Source organism: Martes martes (assembly GCF_963455335.1).
Source record: "Martes martes genome assembly, chromosome: 2".
NCBI lineage: Eukaryota > Metazoa > Chordata > Mammalia > Carnivora > Mustelidae > Martes > Martes martes.
In genome coordinates, this window is record NC_137889.1 from 2,917,232 (window position 1) to 2,937,869 (window position 20,638).

The 20,638-nt window shown below is 40.0% G+C and overlaps 1 protein-coding gene across 1 annotated transcript in view; it reads right to left on the bottom strand.

Moving 5' to 3' along the window:
* CSMD1 (CUB and Sushi multiple domains 1) overlaps positions 1-20,638 on the bottom strand; it is a gene marked incomplete at both ends in the record, with an annotated part of 1,981,616 nt that overhangs the window by 92,010 nt on the left and 1,868,968 nt on the right. Inside the window, one exon of the mRNA XM_080796866.1 lies at positions 2,751-2,936. Coding sequence (XP_080652992.1) covers positions 2,751-2,936 — 186 coding nt within the window. The remainder of the gene's footprint in view (positions 1-2,750; positions 2,937-20,638) is intronic.

The window sequence follows — 20,638 nt, forward strand, 5'->3', positions numbered from 1 at the left end:
TCCCAGCATGTGCCACCAGGGAAATGCAAGTTAGCACAACAAGGAGATACCCCTACACACGTATTTGACGGCTCATGTCCAGACCACTGACAAGACTGGATGCTGATGGGGGCATGCAGCACCAGGAACTCTCACCCATTGCTGGGGGGGGAGGTGTAAAATGGCACAGCCAGTTTGGAAAACTCAACCTACTCTTACCATATGACCCAACAATCACACTTCTTGGTATTTATTCAAAAGAGTTGAAAATGTGTGTCCACAGAAAACCTGCACCCGCATGCTTATACCAGCTTTATTCATAAGAGCCAACAGTTGGAAGTAAGCAAGCGCTCCTTCGGTTGGGGGGGAATGGATAAGCTGTGGTCCACCCAGACAACGAAATATTGTGCACCAAAAAGAAATGAGCTATCAAGCCATGAAAAGACACAGAGGAACCCTCAATGCATGTCACTAAGTGAAAAGAACTATTCTGAAAAGGCTATATAGTGTACGATTCTAACTATAGGACATTCTGGAAGAGGCAAAACTATGGAGATAGGGAAAAAGATTAATGGTTACCAGGTATTGAGGGGAGGGGAGGAGGGTGGGCCAGATAAAAGGCAGAGTACAAAGATTTTTAGGGCGCTGAAAATATAGGTAGACACCGTAATGGTTGATATATATATATATATATATATTTACCCATCTGTCCAAACCCACAGAATGTATGATGCCCAGACTGAACCTTTCTGTAAGCCGAGCTTTGGGTGATAATAGGGTATCAAAACAGGTTCATCACTTGTAAAAATGAACCTCTCCACTTGTTGGGGGGGACTGGTGATAATGGGGAGGAGGGAGTATACGGGAAATCTCTGTACTTCCAGCTCATTTTTCCTATAAGCCTAAAGTTGTTCTAAGAGACAAAGTCTATTTTTAAAAAAGGATGTAAGAATAAAAATTGCATTTACATCATTTACACAATTACCTTGTCATTTATCATTTCTTTCTCAGATGCTATACAAATTTTAGATGGCTTTCCCTTTAAGACCTAGCACATACCTGACATTTTAAGCCTAGCACCCAGAGCACTTAAAACAAAAACACCGATGCTTGTTTTCCATCCAAGACTAGTTGACTCAGGATCTCTGAGAGTCAGATCTGGACACTAGTAATGATTACACACATGGTTTTATGTGTAACCAGAGTGCCGAACCACAGCATAATGGAAAGGGGACAGGATTAAGAACTAGAGAGAATGGAATTCAACCCAAACTCTGCCGACAAGTGGCTTTTACTTCACTGGGAAGGTGGTGTGTGTCCTCCTTTCAGAGCTGTCAGGAGATTTAGAGATAAACTGAAACATGTGGCACGAGGTAGACACCTTACACTGACAAGGACTATTCATAACAACCTCTAGGCTGTGTGCAGAGAGAGCGGGGTCTTAAATGCCTAGGAAATTGTTTTCATTATAAAGAGCCCAAAACATATAATGTTATTGACATCTGTGGGGTTAGGGTCTCATTTCGAGAGAAAAATTTTATCTAGGATTGAACTTAAAAACCTACCAATATATCTTATTATTCTAGATTCCTATACTATTTTTAATTATAATAAAATAGTTCTTTATTAAATAAAAAAGTGAGAAATATTACTATTGTCTCAAGAGTGTCTCACTGTTGAGAGGCCTCACTGCCTCTCAGGAAAAGCAATAATTATCTGCAAAATTAAAAAAAAAAGATGAAAATGATCACAAGGAAAACAAGAATGATGGAGAGAAGTCAACCATGTTCTGTAAACATTTATGTGTTCATAGCTAAGCAGTTCAAATAATTTTAACATAACCAAAAGCTACACACAAAAAGAGGTCAATAAACTAGTTTTATAACTAGTTTTATAAGACCATGTGGAAACACTTTTCAAATATCATAAGAGCAAAAATACTGTTTTTGCAGAAATACATAGTTTTCAATTTTTAGAAATTAAGTAGTTAGATTACTTCCAGTTTGAAGCTAGTTTTAATATAGATACAAAGATATTTTGGTGTACATTTTGTGTGCATGTATGTGTGTGTGTGTGAACTTTTGCTCTCTTCAGCTCTGCATTATGGAGTTCATTATTATTTTTTAAGACTACAGTATAAGCACAAGCCCAAATTTCTGATTCTTTTAAGAATACTATAATATGCCATACAGAGCTTTCCAGAAAACTTACTCTTCACAAATCAGTGACTCATTTATTGAACACCCATGTATTATGTAGAGTAGCTGATACACTAAGAAGCAAGGCGCTGCTTTAACCTCAAGGAATTTATAAAGAGGTGGGAGGCAAATGGGAAACTCATGCTGAGTTATGTCTTAATATTTTGCATAAAATATCGCCAAGCTACATGTCTCAATCTCCTCTCGAAGTCATCTAACCAAACTGAAAGTGACAGCATGGCCAAGGTTTGCTGCATAAATCATAGGGTCTAGCTCTTGACGGAACTGACGTGATTCTATCTGACCAATTTTCAAGAAGGCTGAGCTTATCTTATATGGTTGGAGCATTTTCTGGGGAGTAGACTGGTTTTATCTTTTTATTCTTATTGTTTATTTATCTATTTATTTTTAGCATTTTCCAATGTAGACTGGCTCTAATATCACCACAGTGCAAGAGACCAGGGCCTCACTTCTGTGGAAGAGGGTCTCTGTACTTCGTAATCTGGAGCTCTCACCCATGAATGTCACTCCTAATTAAGTCTGCCAGGATATGCAAAGGCCCCGGACACTCACGTTTACACGTGGGGGGCTTCCCCGTGTTGTTCCATAATCCGTCTTCCCGACACACGGCGGCTGCTTGCTGGCCGGCTTCCAGCTGAAAGCCCTCGTTACATTCATAGGTCACTTTACTATCCAACGTGAACTCGTTGCCCGTAAATGAACCGTTTCCCGGGGACTCGGGGATTCCACAGGACACAGCTGGAAAGAAATGGCAGAAACACAGTTATTCTTACAAGATGTTACGACACTTCCTTGCTCTGTTGCTATGGTTCATGCCCAGTGCATAGACGAGCGGAGAGATATTTATATTTCTAATGCGTGGGATAAGTGGACACATTTTCATCATTTTGAGAGTTAATGAGAAGCCATGGAAAACTGCTCAGAATAGAGCATCTGTGTGATTAGGATCCCAGAAGGTAAGTCTGACTGCTGTGAAACCGCTGAAACACAGTGAGGTGTTTTCTCGGACGGCCACGCTCAGGACGCCAAAGGGTCATGCTTTCTACTTCATCTAATACTGCAAAGAAAGGCGGGAACAGCATCTCCACCACCGCAAAATCTACTGAAGCCTCGGTGCCGAGATCTCTCGGGAATCAGAACTGAAGCCGACAGTCTCACCTCCCCTTATATGCACCTTCCCCTCCCCCCATGACTTCTCTTCTTTAAAGCTCCAGACATTTCTCATAAAACGCAAATCACCGAGCCAAGATCACGGATGCATCTACAAATATAGTATCTGTTCTTTTATCAATTACCTGTCAGAACACAAGCCCTTGAGGAGAAAGGTAGGAGGAGAATGGGAAGGTACCTAGAGAGCGCAGTGCGAAGCAGGCCTGCTCTCCGTGTGAGGCCACGCAAGAAAGTGGGATGAGGGAAGCGGACATGTTTTAAAGACAAGGAAGATGGCGGGAGAGTTCAGGGCAAACGCCGCCTTCTTCAAGTTCCTAGCTCTGATCCAGGCTCATCTACTATGCGACATAAGGAAACAAAACAAAACAAACCAACATAAAATACGTCTCAAGTGACGTGACTATAAGTTGCAGTAAAGAAAACAGTAGGACAAGACAGAGAGACGGAGAGTCACTCCCTGCGACACAAACCGAGTCCAGGTGCTCTTGTCAAAGAGAACTTTTCCAATGACTAGAGTACTGGCCTCCGTGTATGTGATCGATGTTTAACATATTATTCATCTCATGGATTCTGAGTGTGAGTCATTTAAAAATGTTTCCACATTATTCTAATAAAAAAACACATGTAGCTTGTTAGAGCTGAAAGGATAGGCTGAATGACTTTATATAAACTTGTAGTTTTACAGATGAAGAAAACTGAGGGTCAGAGGGAGAAAATGACTCGCCCCCAGAATCGGAGCGACTCTGTGTAGAACCTGGGGCCACAGAGCAGACCTGCGACTCCCGAGGCCACCTTCGAATCCTACGAGAGCCCTGTGAACTACCCGTGGTTCACTCTGGGTCTTCTGCCGGCTGTTCTGTTGTTTCTTTAGCACAACCTTCAGTAAATACAATGGAATATTATGAGAGAGCTAAAACATGTTTACATGTAGGGGCTGATAAAGATCAAAATTCTGGAAAGTCGAAGTACTCAAGTTTCTCTTGTGTTTAAATGTCTAATCAGCTATTTCAACCGTCTAAAACACACACATATATAATCCATATGTAATATATATTACTCTAATAAACATTTGCAATAGATAGGAGGTAAAAATTCAGACATATAGACATGATTTTGGACAAAGTACTTAAAATAATTATTAACCTCTGGCTTTCCAAAGCCATTGTTTTACTGAGGCAATGTATTGAGCATCTGCAAAACATTCATCTTAATGTATTGAATGCAGTGAATGTCCTTTACGACTGGATCTCCTGGCATCCCCCATCCCTTGTTTCCTCACCAATTCCTCTCGGATTTCACTCAAATGATCATTTGTTCATTCTCACAAACCTACATCCCTCTCCTCGCTGAAGCATGCTCAGTGCCCAGCTACCTTCTAGCTCTCGTTTGGGGTGAGAACCGCATGAAATGACATGTCTTTGGCAGGTGATATTCTGCCAATATCCATGAAACCGTCCCTTAAAGGGATTCATGCCCTGGAGGCCAGACCAGAAAAGCTTTCTAACCACTTCTGCTAAATCTGGAAGCTTATTTCACACATGAACCCTGATTCCAAGGGCTTAAGGAGACCCACTCTCTGTCATCGGATCAACCGCAGGGAATCTCTGTTTGGCCTCGAGGTATGGTTTTGGCCTCTCTAGACTGTCTTAACAGTAGGCTCTTTGGTGGGGCTTAAAAAAAGGTTGGTAATCAATCAACCATGACATTCTCACACTTCTGATTCAATGAAGATAGATGGCATAACCCTTACAGATTTAGAAATTTAGGTTCATGGGATAAAGGAGCCTCCCATGAATGTCTAGTATTGTCGTATCTATTCATTCCTTCCAAAAATTCTGAATGATTACTAAGTGGAAGGTCTTCTCAAGATCACTTTTTAAATGTCAGTGACCTAAATGCATATGACTTGCAAAATATGCAGACGGTTCTTACTTTTATTATAGCTGAAGGGAGTAAATCTTCTCCATTTTTTTAAACTATACGAATATAGCATTATAGTTCCCGCCAACCTAAGTGAACAATCACCTACTCATCCCTTAAAATCTGACTTTAAAGTCAGATTTCTATATTAGCTTGGGTCTCTGACATTTGCCAGCTCTATGATTTCAGTTAAAAGGCTTAATGCGTGTTATCTCATTGCTTTCAGGTCAATAAAGGGCACCTCAGAGAAAATCGTGTGGAGTAAATGACATAATGTATACAGAGCAACTACCACTGGGTTCATACAATGTAGGCATCCAAGAAATAAGAATGCATAATTAGTATTAGTAGTAGTAGTTATATACATGACCATCATTTGTACTTATTTGTTTTGTAAAGAAAAATATGAGTTGATAGGATAAACTCCTTGTAATCTCTTTATTAAAGAGAGCAAAGAGGCAGAGGAAATCAGTAGTAAATCAGCTTATTTCTATTACATATCACATGAGATATTTAACATTCTGGTTTCAAATACATAAGTGGAAGAGCTACTCCACTGTCCAGTGTCCCTGTTCCTCTTTTAGAATATGAAGCCCAGGTGGGATTTTTTTTCTTATGTATTTAAGACCAAACAGTAGCCATTCTTGTCTTTGTAGGTTTAAATGCTTCTCTGATTTTTTTTTCCCCACTTCTTTAAATGATTGTTCCCTGTAACTTACAAGGGCTCCTTTTCTTTCCGCTACCCATCAAGTTTCAACACAGTACCATTCTCTTTGCTTTCTTTCTTTTTTCTCTTTTTTTTTTCTTTCTTTCCCCGTTTTTTTTTTTTTTTTTTTTTTTCCCTTCAAAGAGCTCAGCAAGGGGCACCTAGGTGACTCAGTGGGTTAAGCCTCTGCCTTCAGCTCAGGTCATGATCCCAGGGTCCTGGGATCGAGCGCCGCATCAGGCTCTCTGCTCAGCAGGGAGCCTGCATCCCCTCCCCTCCCTGCCTGCCTCTCTGTCTACTTGTGATCTCTGTCTGTCAAATAAATAAATAAAATCTTAAAAAAAAAAAAAAAGAGCTGAGCAATTCTTGGGCTTTGACTATCACCTTAGACTTGTGATTCTCATGCACTGATATCCTCTTAGTCCACTTGAGCAATGCCCACATCTCGAGCTAAATGTGTGTAGGTTCTGGGCTTCTCCTGACCTTCACTGTAGCTGTCCTGACAAAGTTTCTCCAGTCAGTCTGGTCAGATTCTTTCATTCACTTCTTTCTCTACACAGTCCCGATCTGGTTGGCAGCTAAGCATTGTCCACTTATTTGAACGTCTGCTTCATACTCTCAATACCCTAGCTCACACACCCAGCATCTCAAAATGGAATGTCTACCTTTTCATTATCCGGACCCCACTCATAAGGCTAAGCAAACCCAGAGGGGGATCGATCCCCACACCATAAAGCCTAGAGTAAAAATAGTACCCTGCAGTAGGGATTCCTATGGCGTGGTTAAGGTGAGAGATATTTTTAAGTGAAAATGTCTGAAACAGAACATGTAGGAAATCTGATAGGTACCTGGTTTATAACCAAAAAAACTAGTTGAGCATCAAATACAAAAGGAGCATAAACAAAAATGAAGGACGACTGATAAGCTCAGGGACAAGTGCCCACGAAATGCTCTATAAAGAACAGGATGTGCTAAGAGGTACAGAAGAGGACCTGCATTGCAAGAGAACAGTGCAAATCCCTCTGCCAAAAGCATAATGAAGGAGAATGCAGTGATGTAGCCAGGCCCTCCAATGCAGACAATGGATTTCTGAGTGGTTATAAGTATACAATTTAAGCATATAAGAATTTCTATCAATTAAAATTTATGTATATGCATGTCACTATACACACACACACACACACACACACACACACACACGTGTATATATACATACTACATATACACACACAAACATATATATATATGCATATATACATATAAATCTAAATATTAATTATGAATTCTAATAGAAGAGGGACATCTGGGCAGCTCAGTCAGTTCAGATCTGCCTTCAGCTCAGGTCATTATCTCAGGCTCCTGGGATTGAGCCCCGTGTTGGGCTCCCAGCTCAGTGGGGAGTCAGTTTCTCCCTCTCACTATCCCTCTGTAGTCTGCCTCTCTCTCTCTCCCAAATAAATAAATATTTTTTAAAAAGAATTCTAATAGAAGAATATTTCAAATTGCTATCTATAATTTGGTTCTACTCTATAATATTAGTGGCTGTGTTTGATTTCTGTTTATAATAATGTTGTAGCCCAAGTAACAGTGAATTTTTTATAGCCTAATAAGCATTAGGGGCAGATAATATAGAGATCATGTCACTTATTCACTACCAGCCTATAAGATAAAACACCTTAACAATATTTTTGCTGACTATAAAATTCTGGGTTGTTTTCTTTCAGCCCTTAAAAAATGCTGTTCCACTTCCTACTACCCACCAGGGTTTCTGATGAGAAATCTACTGTCACTAGAATCCTTATTTCCCTATATGTGATCCATTGTTTCTGCCTGACTTCTTTTAGGCTTTTTTTTTTTTTTTCCTTCTTCTTTGCCTTTAGTCTTCAGAAATTCTGCCATGATGTGCCTTGTTGTGCATTTCTTTGGGTTTCTGGTATTTGGGGTTCACTTAACATTTTGAATCTGTTAGGTTTACATATATTTCCAAATTTGGGAAGCTTTCAGCCATATCTCCTCAAATACTTTGTCAGCCTCTCCATCTTCCTGCTCTTCTTCTGAGACTCTGATGACACACATCAGGTCATTTGTTAAGTCCCAGGGTCTGGGAGGCCGACTTCATGTCTTTTTAAGCACATTTTCTCTCTGTTTTTCAAAGTGAGTAATTTCAATCATTCTATCTTAGATTCAGAGGAAAGAGGAACTTTCCTTTGTCCTCCCTATTCTGCTGTTGACTCCATCTACTGAGGGTTTTTCCTCTTTATTTCAATTATTGTATTTTTTAGTTCTAATCATCCCATTTGATTATTCTTTGTATCTGCTATTTTTTTTTTTTGCTGAGACTTCCTTTTTGTAAAAAAAATTATTTATGTAGACTCATAGGCATAATATAATAAAATGCTCATCTACATTATAACTGTTGATGATGGCTACTTTAGAATCTTAGAGCATTCTAACATCTGTGTCATCTTGGCTTTGGCTTCTATTGATTGTCTCATCTCATTTAGTTTGATATCTTCCCATTTCTTGGTATGACAGGTGATACTGCATTAACACCTGGACATTGTGAACATTACGTCATTCATAAGACTCTGGCTGTTATTTAAGTCTTGTGCTTTTCTAAGCCTTATCTAACAACACTCTAGTAGGTGAAGGGAGGTACCACCTCTACCTGCAGGTGGGGGGTGGAAGTGCAGGTGAGTGGGGTCTTTGCTGCATAAGTTGGGAATTCCAGCCTGTTTCCAGGTCTCTGCTGATACTTCCCTAGCAGGGAGAGTAGGGGGCACTTCTTTACTGGTTCCCATATGGCATACACTGACATGTAGAGGGATGATGGCTTTGTCCTTGTTGAGGAATGGTCACATTTCTGACTTCCAAGTATGTGTCCTGTAATACCAACCCAGCAAGAGAAGTGAAGGGGAGCTCATCACCAACAGGTGAGCTGGGGTCCAGTTTCCCAAGTGCTATCACTGATGCTGCTTCACAGCCTTTCTGTCACCATCCAGTGGGGAGGGTTGGAACATCTTAGATAGCCTTAAAAACTCTCCATTTGGTCTTTGCAATCGGTGGTAGGGTATGGCCACTGGTTTTTCTGTAAGGTTTGGACGGAGAGTGATTATTGACTAAATATTTCCTGTCTTATCTGGATGTCCCTTCCCTGTTCTTTGGGCAGGTAGAGCAGACTTTTCTCTTGGGAATTTTTTTGTTGCCTGTGCCCATTGGTGTTTCAAGGTGACCAGCTTCCCCAGCATCCTGTTAGGGATTTGAACCAGTAAAGAGAACCCAAAAATCCCACCACTAGGTCATCCCTTCTTTTCTGAGGTCCTACGCCAGTTTACCATCTTCTTTCTATCTTTCACAGTTCTCTTACAATTTTTAAATATACTTTCCAGGGATTTTAGTTGTACTTAGGGAGTAAATAGAGAAAAGAACATCAACCTTATGTTCCTAGAAGTGGAAGTTGGAATATCTCTTTAAGTAGCTTCTTGATCTAAGGCTGAGCAAGAAAGGTTCTGTGATAGATTGGTAATGTCTGCCATGGCAAAGAAGTTAAGAGGCACATGGACCATGGACCTTGTAATATCTGATCGCTTCAGCACTTGCTGTCTGCTCCCCCTACATGCTTACCTCTTACCTGAATGGTGCCCATTACCACTCCCTAGTGGTATAAAAATCCTTACAAGGCAGAACATCCGTACACATTTTCATCCTTCCTGCTGCCTTGAATATCATAGCTCTCAATAAATATATGTTAAATTTATTTATTTAGGGAAAATTGAAAAATATTATACTACCAACGGTATAATTTTAAAGTTTTTTTTTTAATTACCATGGCACTAAGTTTCAGTATATGGATAATAGTTCATAATTGGAGCAACCAACAGTAAGAAAATGTTTCACCTTAAGATTATAATGTGTAAGTACTATATTTTATTTTATTAAGATTTTATTTATTTGACAGAGAGAGACAGCGAGAGAGAAACACAAGCAGGGGGAACTGGAGAGGGAGAAGCTGACGTGGGGCTGGATCCCGGGATGCTGGAATCATGAGCTGAGCTGAAGGCAGATGCTTAATGACTGAGCCACACAGGTGCCCCAGTACTATATTTTAATTCTGAATATTTTAACTGATCATGTTATTTTTATGAAAATTATTAATTAGAAAATTTAAGGTATGTAATCATCTATGAAATTCTTTGTACATATTTTTGTTATTTTCAAGGATTTGTAGAATTTCATTTTAATGAAAATTTTCTTTAGACACATTAATATAAATACTTATGAAAGAGTTACATTTAGATGAAGAATTATCCTATGATTTCTATGTGTTTTCCAAAAGATCAGCTAACTAAACTTATATGCATGCCCTAATAACATATATAGTTACTCAAACACTCATTCTTAAAAACTATATCTGTAAAGTTCTATTTCCTCACATTGTTAATGTTCTGAATAAACTCAGCCACATTTTGTGATGAGCTTGAGGTTATCTCAAGTGGCCATTTTGTTAGTGACAAATGTTGGATCTCTTCCAAGAAGAAATATCTCCTAATTTGACAGTATTCAACTTTATCTATATTGAGCATTACTGAATTTCTGTGAAGTAGATAAGATAAATATAAGTATTCTTAATATCTTCTTCATACCTATGAATGGATAGACTTTTTGGAGAAATGGATTTGGGGACCAGTAGTGGTGCCCCCTTTTACACAATGTTTAGTGGAGTGGATTATTTTAACTCTAGGCAAATAGATCTATAGAAATGATCTAACATTGTCCAATGGGAGCACTGGGAACATATCTATGATATATTTCACACGTCCTGCCAATCAACGAATGAGAACAACTCGTTCCTGCACTCACTTGACAATGTTCGTTATCTACTATGTGCCAGGATGGGTACAAAGTATGGTGTCAACGGTCGTGGATAAAACTGAGCTTTTCCTTTACCTCTTAAACCTTAGAGGCTAGTCGTGAGATTTTACTATGACTTGATAAGACAAATGGGCTCCGAAACAAGTATACAGTTATGGCCTATAAAAAACTGTAATTAGTGTTACAAAGAGACAGAACAAGGTACTGAAAGAAAGGGAAAAAATGAAGAAAGTTATTTAAATTAAGGCGGAGGAACCTCAGTTAATGCTTCAGTACTGAAGCACCACGCCTCAGGCCAGAGGTCCTGGAACGCACCCTCCGGAGAGGAGGAGGCCCTACCGGAGTCAGGAGGACACTCGTCGAAGGCCAGGGTGGCTCTGAACGGGCCGCCATGTAAAGCAAAGACTGAGAGGTAATTAGAGAAGGTGTTATTCAGAAATACGGTGTAGAGCCTGGATTTTATGTTCTATATTGTAGAACCCTTTCAGAGGATTTCAGCTACGTCGTGACACACATCCATCTGTGTTTTGGTGAGGCCATTCTGACTTCTGCCTGAAGGAGGAACTGTGAAGCCCCAGGCCCCCCTCCCTTTCCATAGCTCAGGATGGCGTAGACACCATTTTACCTTCCTCTCTTTGAACCTCTCATGCAGGTAGGGTTCTTGAATATGCAAAATTACACTTGATTTTTTTCCTGTTAATCCGTGTCATGTCAATTCAATTCTTAGACCAGCTGGAAGAACCTTTAAAAAGTACAGAAAACGTTCTCCCCCACACTCCAACAAAGTGAATGGACTGGGACACACTCAGAGGCTACAATCGGCAGGACTTGGCAGCTGCAGGCAGAACTTCAGGTAGAACAAGAGAGAGAAGTGCATTAAGCAAGGGGGTGGACTGGAGGAGGCTCATTTTCTGACGCGGGACGGAGAGTTCTGTCACGGCATTGAGACCCGAAGGTGCAAAAGATGTTTCAGTGGGGCAGGTGGACCTTTGTGTTTGGAACTCAGAAGAAAGGATGGGGGACAAGCATAGAGAAAGTGGTATTTCCAGTACCTATTGCAATCTCCGTAACACGCTTTCTGAATCATTCTAGACTCAGTTCAAACCACAGACTGCATGACCAGACTATAAACTGAACTCGGTATCCTATAATCTACAAGCAATGTTTAAGGAATAACAAATTCTTATTTTTCACTCGGTCTTTCTGGTGAAGAGACTTGTCACTGTTTATTTACTGACTCATGACTTATTAAAGCATGTACCATGGAACTAATTTGTTGGAAGAATAAAACATATCAGCACATTATAGATGCAGACCTTCTAAAAGAAAACAGAATACCATTCCTCAGATATCTGGAGAATTGATTTTTCCTGCAAAGACAACTTCATAAATTTATGTTTGGTTCTACTTTAAAGTTTTATCAGAAGTATATATATTGTAAATAAACATATATATATATATGCATATATATGTATATATATATATATATTCTTATCCTATGAATTATTTAATTTGAGTTATAAAATTATCATATCATTTGGGGAAGGCGAAACATTATTATTCACATTTTACAGATCATGGTGCTACAGTCCAAGTTAAGCACTGAAAGTAACATTGGTGGTTAGTTAGTGGGAAATGACAGGAAATAGGTAGATAAATGCCTCATCTTTCTTGAAAAAGAGCCAACAAGCCCTCAATAATCACGTAACTACTTAGCATTCTAATATAACTTTCAATGGGAATTTTAAAAGTGACTCCTTTTGTTACATTGGAAAAGATAGATTCCAGGTCACCTGTCATGTCAGTCAGTGTCCTTTCCAATATGATGTACACGTTAATAAATACAAAGCAGAACTGGGAAGGAAGGAATAATAATTAACAGTTTAATGATTCAATCAGCACTGATTCTTCTTTCTAAAACAAGAATTTTCTGCCAATAATTTAATTCTATTTCAAATAGTAGAAAATGTTCCTGAGCTAAATGGACACAACATCTCTACATTTTTCCTCATTTTGAGCAGAACCCTAGTTAGATACTTAAAATTAAAAGAGTGAATTGATCATTTAAAGTCATTTTCTTCCTGAATGTCATAGGTATTTAGGATACCTGGTCAGAGTCATGCTTTTCTTTTGCAAGAAGATTCCTTTAGAAATAAAACCTCAAGCGACATCTAAGCCTGAAGTGTGTCGGAGCGGAATTGACCCCTGCTGAGACGCAAGACTGGAGCATTGGTGTAAACAATGATATTCGTGGCTTCAGTGGCTATTCATTTCTGTCCTGAAATCTGTTTAATTTGGAAAATACTTTTAAATATACTTTTAAGATTTTTATTTATTTGAGAGAGAGAGAGAGAGAAAGCATGAGCAGAGTGAGGGGCAGTGGGACAAGCAGGCTCCCCGCTGAGCAAGGAATCCAAGGCAGGGCTCGATCCCAGGACCCTGAGATCATGACCTGAGCTGAAGGCAGATGTTTAACCCACTGAGCCATCCAAATGCCCCAAGGAAAATATTTTAATAGTTATTCTGTCTTGGCTTAAGAACTCTCACCTGTAAATGAGGAAGCTTTCCTAGGTCATCCGTATAGTCTCACCTCTAAAAGTTTACAATCCCACCCAAAAGCATCCTTATCATATTCAAGAGAAATGTGCCTGCCATGCCATCTACTTCCTCCTGTCACACTGTTGCCAAGTATCTTTTCCTAAATTATTACTACATGAAATATGGAAGAGGAAAGTAAAAGCAGACCTCTAACTCCCCTTATAGGCACATTTAGGAACTCCCCTGGGACGAGCTCTAGGCACGGCAGAGTGGCCAGCATGGTCTCTGACTCCTAAAACTCTACTACTGGATTTTTAAAAGTCAATATAAAATTACTTTATTTAATAAATAATTTAAAATACTGTGAAATGTCTGCATAGCTGTTAGTAGTTTCTGTAATCTTGCACTGGGGGGCAGGTCTCCAGTAGCTTCCAATGGTCAAGCACCTCTTTAGCTTTCCTGGGGAAAATGCCGTTTTTGTTTGGCTGGGATCTTCGAACTCTGGACATTCCAGTAATCACTCAAGCAAACACATGATGACTTTTTCATGACAGGCTTGATGAGGACCGCCAGCCAAGAATGGCATTTGAGTCTATTTCAGCTGGAGAGTGTCTCTGTAATACACCCTTGACCATCCCAGCAGTTTCGTCAGGACCTCCTATGTGACCCACACCAGGCAGGGACAGCACTGGGTTTAATCAGGGATCCTTGGGTACCTTTGTTGCTGGATGAGAGGAGATCACATCCTCAGCCATACGAGCTTACAAGCACGGAGCTGCAAGCTGGCATACAGGCATCTCGAGTTTCGAGTTTGATTAAGAGTTATTTGATCATAACTTTCTCCATCGACTCGTTCCATACAACCAGTGATTTTAAGCAGAGACACGGGTGATACACAAAATGAATAAATAAATTCACCTTTAAAACAATATTTAACAAGGGGTAAAATATGGCTCAAGAATTCCTGCATTAAAAAGTATCAATCAACATTTCTAAATGAAATGTCACCACCATCTTCAGTGTGTTGGGAAATGGGACACAATGAGATTATAAGGAGAAGATGGCACCCATCTACCATTAACTTTCATTTCAGGCAGTAAGTCCGGGAAACCTTTCAGTGCAAGCTGAATATTGCTAGGTTTGGGGGCATATTTTCGGAACACAAAGCAAACCTAGGTGTCCTGTGTTGCCTGAGTTGTCTCTTTGGTTCATGCCTGTCAGCCAACCACGTGTGTTGGTGAGGGCACATTATCACAAGTCTGCATACAAAAGTGGAGTTAAAGCTTTGTGTGATGATTTCATAATGACTTCTCATTAAAAGTCTATAGGAAAAAGGACAGAATATTTGAGAACATGCGTTCAGAGATAGGGAAGTCTGAGTGTGTTGTTTACTTATGACTCAGAAAATTTACCTAATTCATAGGAGCTTTTGATTCCTTATCTGTAAAATAAGAATCATCACGCCTCCTCACCAAGGTAACCTTGGTAGAATGCACGTATAATCTAACGCACAGAGCAAAACCTCTGGTACACATTAGACTCTAAGCAAATGGCCAATTTTATTATTGCCTCATAAAAATAATCTTTCTTCAGATTTAATAAAAAGGAAGGCATTCCTCCAACGCTACAGAGTCAACTAAAAACAAAACAGGTTTGGAAGAATATTTTTCCTTCCATCTTGGGGACCGAGGAAACCAAGGACGGTTAACCGCTCAGAGGTATGCTCCCGTCAGCAGAGACCAGGCGATTCTGGGCTGAGAGTGGAGACGTGAGGTTTAGTGCTGGCCGTGCTAGCAGCCATCGCTGTCTCCCCAAGAGAACTAGTACAGAACCAGATACACTAAAAGCTGAGCACAGGGGGCACCCAGTCCCTCAGTCGGTGAAGTGTCTGCCTTCGGCTCAGGTCATGATCTCCGGGTCCTGGGATCAAGTTCCACATTGGGCTCCCTGCTCAGTGGAGAGTCTGCTTCTCTCTCTCCCTTTGCCCCTCCCCTGGCTCCTGCACACACACACTCTCTCTCTCAAATAAATAAATAAAATCTTTAAAGAAAAAAAAACAGCACTGAGTACAGGATGCAGATGAGCCCAAGCACAGTGAGGTGGTAGAGATGGATGACATCAGTAAGAGATCTCTAACTTCAGACCACAGCATCTCCTGCTTCAGGACAGTATCCGGCATCACCCACTCCCGAGGCCCTGAACGGAAGGAAAAGGCAGAGGAAGAGTGAATCTGCTCTCTTTGCTAAAGCCGGGACACCTGCCTTCTCCTGCCCTGGGACAGCGGCCCTCTGGGTCCTCCCGCCTTCGGATTCTGACCAAGACTTAAACCCCACTGCCCTCCCTCCAACCTCCACTGTTTTCCTTGGTTTTAGGTCTTCCTACTGGGCTGAATTACACCCCAGGTTTTCCTGGTTCTCCAACTTGCAGATCCTGGGTTCTTTGCCTCCACCATCATAACCACCATTGGTTAGCCAATGCCTCCATGAAACCCCTGTGAAGGATATCTATCTGCGTCCTGTCCGCCCTGCTCCCCTAGAGAACCCTGACGGCGAAGTGAGCATTGGCCGGATTTGATAACCAGCCAATGGCTGTGTTGGGGCTGGGATCTCAGAGTGGTTGAGACCAAATCATGCCTCTCAGTGATGGTTCTATTGTCTCCGAGGGGCCACCTGCTGTATTTCACTGCAGTCACGTTTTCTATCTTGCGTCAGACCACTAGCAATGAATAATCATATGCAAAAATTGTTAGAAATATATTTTCAAAATATAATTTTGAAAATATAAAGGCCACATTGAGTTTGAGCACTGATGGTCATATTTTGAACCCTTTATTATTATTATTATTATTATTATTTTAATTCTCCCTGTCTTCTCTGATTTCCCAAGTACTTCTCAGCATAACTGGATACAAAGTAGCACCCGCTTGCTGCTTACTTCGCCAGAACCCAATATGCCATTGACACGGTGCTGGAGGCTGAGACAGACCATGATGGTAAGAGCAGGTAAACTATTAGAATCGTCGAGAGGCCCTGGGACTTAACACGTGACGCTGTCCTGCTCCATTCCCCGGGGACAGGGGCGATGGCAGACACTTAAGAAAGAGCAGTGCTAGCATCAAAAATATCCTTCCCTTCGTTTTGAAGGACAAAGAAGCGTTTCTGAAAATGAGGACGGACAGAGGGAAGGAATGCCTTGTATTTGCAGACCTTGAAAGCAAACAGATGGACAAAGATAAAAAAAATAAATAAGTAAGTAAGTAAATAAATAAATAAATAGACAGAACTGAGAAATGAACTGGGAAATGCAGGATAGCAGGACTCAGCGGAGAACTATCTTGAGCTGTTCTAAATCTCTTGAACATATTTAGCACCCCATGGCACAAGGAAGGAAGGAAAAAAGCACTTACTGATATGAAGCAAACAAACAAAAAAAGCTATGGAAGGAAGGTGACCCAGTAGCTCAGCGTATAAATGGCTAATTATCAGGAAAGGCTCTGGCTTGGCAAGCAAGGCTGTCTTGGGGGCAAACCCACGCCTTACAGCTTACACCAGGCTATAGAAAAATAAGTGACTTCTGTCCACCTGCTTCTAGAATCCTGTAGGAAGCCACAGGCGCAAATGTTATAAAGAACCATAAAGGGGGGATCGTTTCTCAGGAACATAAAACAAAATTTCACGCAACGGAAAGCAAGTCCATACAGAGGGAAAGGAAAGGAAAGGAAAGCACCATTCAGGTGTGTTACAAGCCAAGTCTGACCACCTCCTGCCAGTGCACCACAGCACCGTCTCCCACGTTTGCAAGTGACCTTACCAAGCTTTCAATCTGGCATCAGAGGAAACCACTTAGGGCTCGTTTTCATGGGAGTCGGTATTTTGGGGGCCAGCTTTCTCTAGTCTGGTGAGCGGGAGGGTCATGAGAGCATAGCCATGTTGTAACACTAATCAACACAGACACACGTGCTGGTTCTGATCATGGACAATTCACTTCACGGATCTCAGTTTGGGATTCACCACCTGCCAGTAAGATAGTAAAATCTCCCCCGTGGTTGCCTGGCCATCGGGTAAGGTTAGTTAGGGAATGTTAACCGTGGCTGCAAACGAATCAGTCAGCACGGTCGGTTGTCCCATCCCTTCACAAGTGAGAGATGGATTGGCAGAGAGAGACCGAGTTGCCTCCGGAAAGACACAGTTAATGCCGTGTGGACTAATACATTCTCAAAACTGCCGACCTGAGATTTTGGCTATGCTTTATTTAAAAAGTTTTTGAAAAACACGGGAATTAAAGAAGAAATTAACCTGGGATGTAAACAGGGAAGGCTGTTAGGAGCAACAGGGCATAGCTAAGGAAAGAGCGAGCTCAGAGCAAGATGTCACCCTTCCTTTCCCACTGTTGGAAATTCAAAACCATCCCGCGTTTCTGTAAGAAAAGCTTTATTAGTTCTTTCAGAAAATTTAATTACAATTCCTTAGAAATATCCAACATGAATTTAAGCAATTGCTAATTTAAAATCTCAATAAAGTAGGCACTACAGGCAAATTACGGTCTTCATCTCAGAATCAAGGACCAAAAAACTTTTTTTCTCTCTCTTTCTTTTTTTTTTTTTCTTTTATGCCCAGGATATAAGCATGTAGAAGGGCAAAAAGGTAAGAACAAAACCTTAAAAACAAAACTCTACTGTATCTGTGCTAGAAAACATTACTATAGATGTCTGCTCATGGTTTTTTTTTCCCTCCAGTGACATACACTAACCTTTTATTTAATGGGAGAGTAAATAAATCAATGTGTCTAGGGCCAGAAGAATTTCCCTAGCACATCCAAAGAGGTAACCAGCTTGGAATTTCTCAGTTCATAAACCAAGCAAATAGCGTGTTTACCATTTCATAGGAAAAAAGAAAAAGAGAAATATAGACAGATATATAGATATATGGATATAAGTGATAAATGGAGAAAGATGTTGATAGATGATAGATAGATAGATAGCCTACAAAATATCTCATAAGGGTTTTTTTCAAAACATGAAAGGAAAATCAAGAGTAGACTAAAACTCATCAATAAATCACAAGTATTAATAAAGCTGAGAAACTAGATGCCTTGGTAATAGTAGGAAAGCAAGAGAGATAATAAAATGAGTCTGAGGGACAACCATAAAGGAAAATGATGGAAGATTATAGTTTCTACGGGTTTAGAGGTTATCACCCGCTACCTGACCAAATTGTTTCCTCCAACACTAAATGAACTATGTGAACATTGGCAAATGACTGCTCAGCAATTTAAATTAAATTTTAATAATATTATGCAGATTTCCTAACCATATTCTTGAAGGCTGATTACTAAAATTGGCCATAGGCAATGCAAAATGCATTGGATTGTAGAAAATTGCCTCTTTTTCCAAGGGCTCCTGGTTCTAACTCTCCCATACAGCTCTTGGTGCTTAAACTTCATTTTCATTAATGGCACTACTACAACAGGTAATGAAATGAAGCATCCTAATGTTTAGAAACTACCAATTACTTAAAAACTGGAATTTGAATATATTCCAATAAACAATTCCATGACAATCCAGACTTGTGGTTCACTTGAAGCTCAGCCTTGGTTAGAGGGAGAATGAGGTGACACATAAAAAAGATATAATGAATCAGTGACAAATCTAAAATTTAAATTCAGGTTTTGTTGACTTTTCCATAGTGAATTGAACCAAGTACGCAGCCAGGGCAGTTATTCTGTAAGTAGGTGGGTTATAAACGAATCAACTAACCTTATAAGGTAGTCTCTGGGGCACTCTAGTCCTTGGTTAATTGTGGCCCTCTCCTATTATTTTGTTCTAATTTCTGGAGAAGTTCAACTAAAAACATCCAAGAACACAGTAGCTTTAGTAAAACAATAAGCATCAGTTTTGTTTTGTTTTGTTTTGAATAGGACCCCCTGGTGTCTGTCCTACGGTTCTGTAGATTGCATATGGATGGAAATCTGATCATAATTCCAGCAGAGTCCTTTGACTTCAGTTTCCACGATAAAGGGGAGGACAGTACCACTCTGATAACTGTTTGGTAATGGAGGATCCCAGAGAGAACAGAAAACTGAGCTGCACAACCGGAAACTCACATTCACATTCATTTCCCCCAAATGCCTCTGGCACCACCAATTCCTGGAATGAAGAGCCAGTCACTTAGAGTTGACGTGAAATCATTACCTTCAGTTTCTGTTGTCAACCCCAGGAAGAGATTCCACCTGGGACGATTTGGGGTGTCATTCGTCATTAGCAAAGAGGAACAGACCAACAAAAATCCACGAAGTTTTTCAGAGGTTGACTAATTTATCTCATCTCTTTCAATTTCTCCTTTCGCGCTCACTGTGTGTCCAGTGGTAAGTCTGGTGCCCAGCACAGAAAGAGCACAATAAAAATCATCCAAGGAATGGATGGACCCTGTCCTTCTCTACAAGATCTGTTCAAGCCTCAGCTAGTCAATCAGCAAACAAGGTGTACAGCAACAGTATTTCCCCTTCTTGAGCACATATAAGAAAAGAGACATCATTATTCTCATCTTCAAGTTGGGAGAATTTTTGCCCAATCCCTTCAGCCCCTGTGCCCCCTCAAATTCCCATCTTTTGACCTCAGTGACCCCCCATTCTAAGGCTAGCTATGTTCTATAGATCACCCAGGCTTCCTCTTGTGCTCACTGATCTTTCAGTTTGAAAGAGATAATGTAGGTCATTGAAGCAATCCTTATTTTCCAAGTGAAATCGAAACCCAGAGACACTGCATGAAGTTTTTACAGGTTCACACAAATATTGAAGAGTAAATTGAGACTCAGAATTTAAAGCTCAATATATCACTTTAAGATTAATGTAAACATCCTCTCTTATATGTGTAAATACATATACTAAATTATATTTGCAATGTGCATGTATACAATATACTAACAATGTTCTATTACAGATTTTATTAAATACTATTACTACAGTGAAGAGAACTAGTTCATAACCTCACTTTAATAATATTAATGTAAAAATGTCAACCAACATTCTTCACTTTGTATTACATCATAATACATTATCATTTTGTTAATTCAATAAATATGACATACAACAAATATACTACAATAAACATATTGTTTCAATAATTATATAATCATATGAAAAGCCAGTGTTTGATCATATTTTTATATCACTTTGTATGCTTTTTCTCCTTCATTCCATAGATTAAGGAACTACCTAAATAATCTCATTGAATCCT